The sequence below is a fragment of the Protobothrops mucrosquamatus genome, unplaced genomic scaffold (genome assembly GCF_001527695.2).
Source record: "Protobothrops mucrosquamatus isolate PMUCROS unplaced genomic scaffold, P.Mucros_1.0 scaffold24212, whole genome shotgun sequence".
NCBI lineage: Eukaryota > Metazoa > Chordata > Lepidosauria > Squamata > Viperidae > Protobothrops > Protobothrops mucrosquamatus.
This window is the reverse complement of record NW_015409962.1, coordinates 1-2,056: the sequence shown is the minus strand read 5'-3', so window position 1 is coordinate 2,056 and position 2,056 is coordinate 1. Positions and strand designations below refer to the sequence as shown.

Genomic DNA, 2,056 nt, shown 5'->3' with positions numbered 1-2,056 from the left:
TGGGTCCAGGGAAGGCTTCTTAAGAAGGGGCCTCACCACCGCCTCCTTCAAGGCTACGGGGAAGACACCCTCTCGTAGAGAAGCGTTTATAATTCCCTGGAGCCAGGCTCGTGTACCCTCCCGGGCAGCCAGTACCAGCCAGGAGGGGCACGGATCCAATAAACATGTGGTTGCTTTCAGCCTCCCCAGGATCCTGTCCCATCTTACATCATGACTCTGGGTGGTGAACCACTTTAGCTAGCACTTTTCTGCTAAGCCATGATGGTTGATGAGTAGTAGAAAGAATAGTGTAGAGAGAAAGAAAATTAGTCAATTGGTTGTACCAAATTCTGTTTAAATCAAACTATCAAACAAAGTTGTACTTATATCCATAATGATCTTAAAAATAAAAATTAGAGAACAGAGCTTACATATAGAATAAAATCTTAAAATTTATCCCTCCATAGAATAATTTATGGGATCCTATTTTTCATTCAGTATCTATTAAACATAAATGCTAATTAACATCTGAATAATGTTTGATAGTAAACTGTTTTCATTTTATCATTAGTCTAAATTTTAATTGGCTTCCAGTAATTTTTTCATACTATTTATATCCAATACTCACTCTAAGCCACTTGCAGCAAAGCACTTCAGGTGGATTGTTACAACTTCAGGCATTTTATCAAACAAAAGACTGCGTTCCGCTTCTGTGTAATGGAGACAATTTTCACAAAAGTATTTATCTTCTCCCACAATCCTCTCTATGGAAGCAAACTGTGAAATTGCCCATTTCAAAGTCTTTACATCCGTTTTGGGCTCTGGGGAAACTAAGAGATAACATTAATTCAACAATATTTAATAACAGTTGTTCTGCAAGTACAAAGGCAAATTGCTGTTAATTATAGCAGTAGTAAAAATTGGAAAAACAAATTACTTGTAAGAACACAAGGTAAGGAGTTACAACGTTAAGAACATTGGTTTTTATATTTTGGTCTTTTCTCAGAATTTCGAGGTCAAGTTTCTGTCCTCAGTTTATTGATATTGGCGAAGCTAATTTAAAATCAACTCAATATGCCTAAGGTGGACTAGGAATCCACAAGTTTCATTCCAGCTTTGTAACTAAATGATAAAGCAGTATTTGCTAAGGGAAATTTAAAGTAATCAACATACCCTTTAAAGGTTTAACGCATAGTATCCCGAGTACTCTCTAGCAACACCTGCTATCCAATAAGGTTCTAGTATAAATCATGAACGTGTAGCTATTTTTACTCTGGAGGTTCTACTTACTTTCAGAATTCTCCTCTACTTTTAAGAGCTCATCTTTTTGAACGGGTACACTGATATCTTGAAAATCTTCTCTTCTCTCAGTAAAGCACTCACACTCTAAACATCGGGTTCGTAAGACCAATTGACCTTGGAAGAGTCTCTCCACTAAATTGAAGATAGCAAATTCTGTACCAAAAAAAACCACACCCCAAAACAGATTAAGTGAAATATTTTCTCTGAACAGATTTTGTTTATGAAAGATTTTTTAAAAAGATTCCTAGATATTTTATGAATGAGTTTGAATAACTGTAGTAAAAAAGAGAATGATTGAAGCAGAATAGTTGGAAGACTTCTTATGTACATGACCATCTTATTCTACTCCATAACAAACTTTTTATTTAAACAATGTATTTCAGGTGTGACACTGGAACACAAATATGCTAATATTACAAAGTTCTGTTTATATGGACGGAGCATACACATGGAATGTGTATGCTTGTTTGAGATGCTCATAGGAAAATTGCATTTCACTTGGAGGTAAACACATGTGCAGAGGCAAGAAAACTAGATGCATGGTTTACTTTGCCTTCTCTTACAGCTAATAATTGATTATAAACTTTTACTATTAAATTTGATGGCACAGAAGGATGATCAGATCACTAGAGCATCAAATTCCCACTCTCCCATGTCATGGGCATAGGCTAACCTTGACTGAAGCGTTCAGTTCTTTCTCCAACTGTAATTTTCATAGATGAAGAATCACAACATTCTCTGTTTGATTTGCTATCGTTTTCATACTTGAGGGAAC

General features: G+C 35.7%; 1 protein-coding gene across 1 annotated transcript; it reads right to left on the bottom strand.

Annotated features, from left to right (window-relative positions):
* Positions 1 to 594: 594 nt before the first annotated feature.
* On the bottom strand, positions 595 to 2,050 carry LOC107302051 (ubiquitin carboxyl-terminal hydrolase 1-like). Its single transcript, XM_015831179.1, has 3 exons — positions 1,955 to 2,050; positions 1,270 to 1,434; positions 595 to 809 (listed from the first exon to the last, which is right to left on the bottom strand). The coding sequence occupies exons 1-3, from the start codon at positions 1,995 to 1,997 to the stop codon at positions 604 to 606; spliced, it is 414 nt and encodes a 137-aa protein (XP_015686665.1). The 5' UTR covers positions 1,998 to 2,050; the 3' UTR covers positions 595 to 603.
* Positions 2,051 to 2,056: the final 6 nt, after the last annotated feature.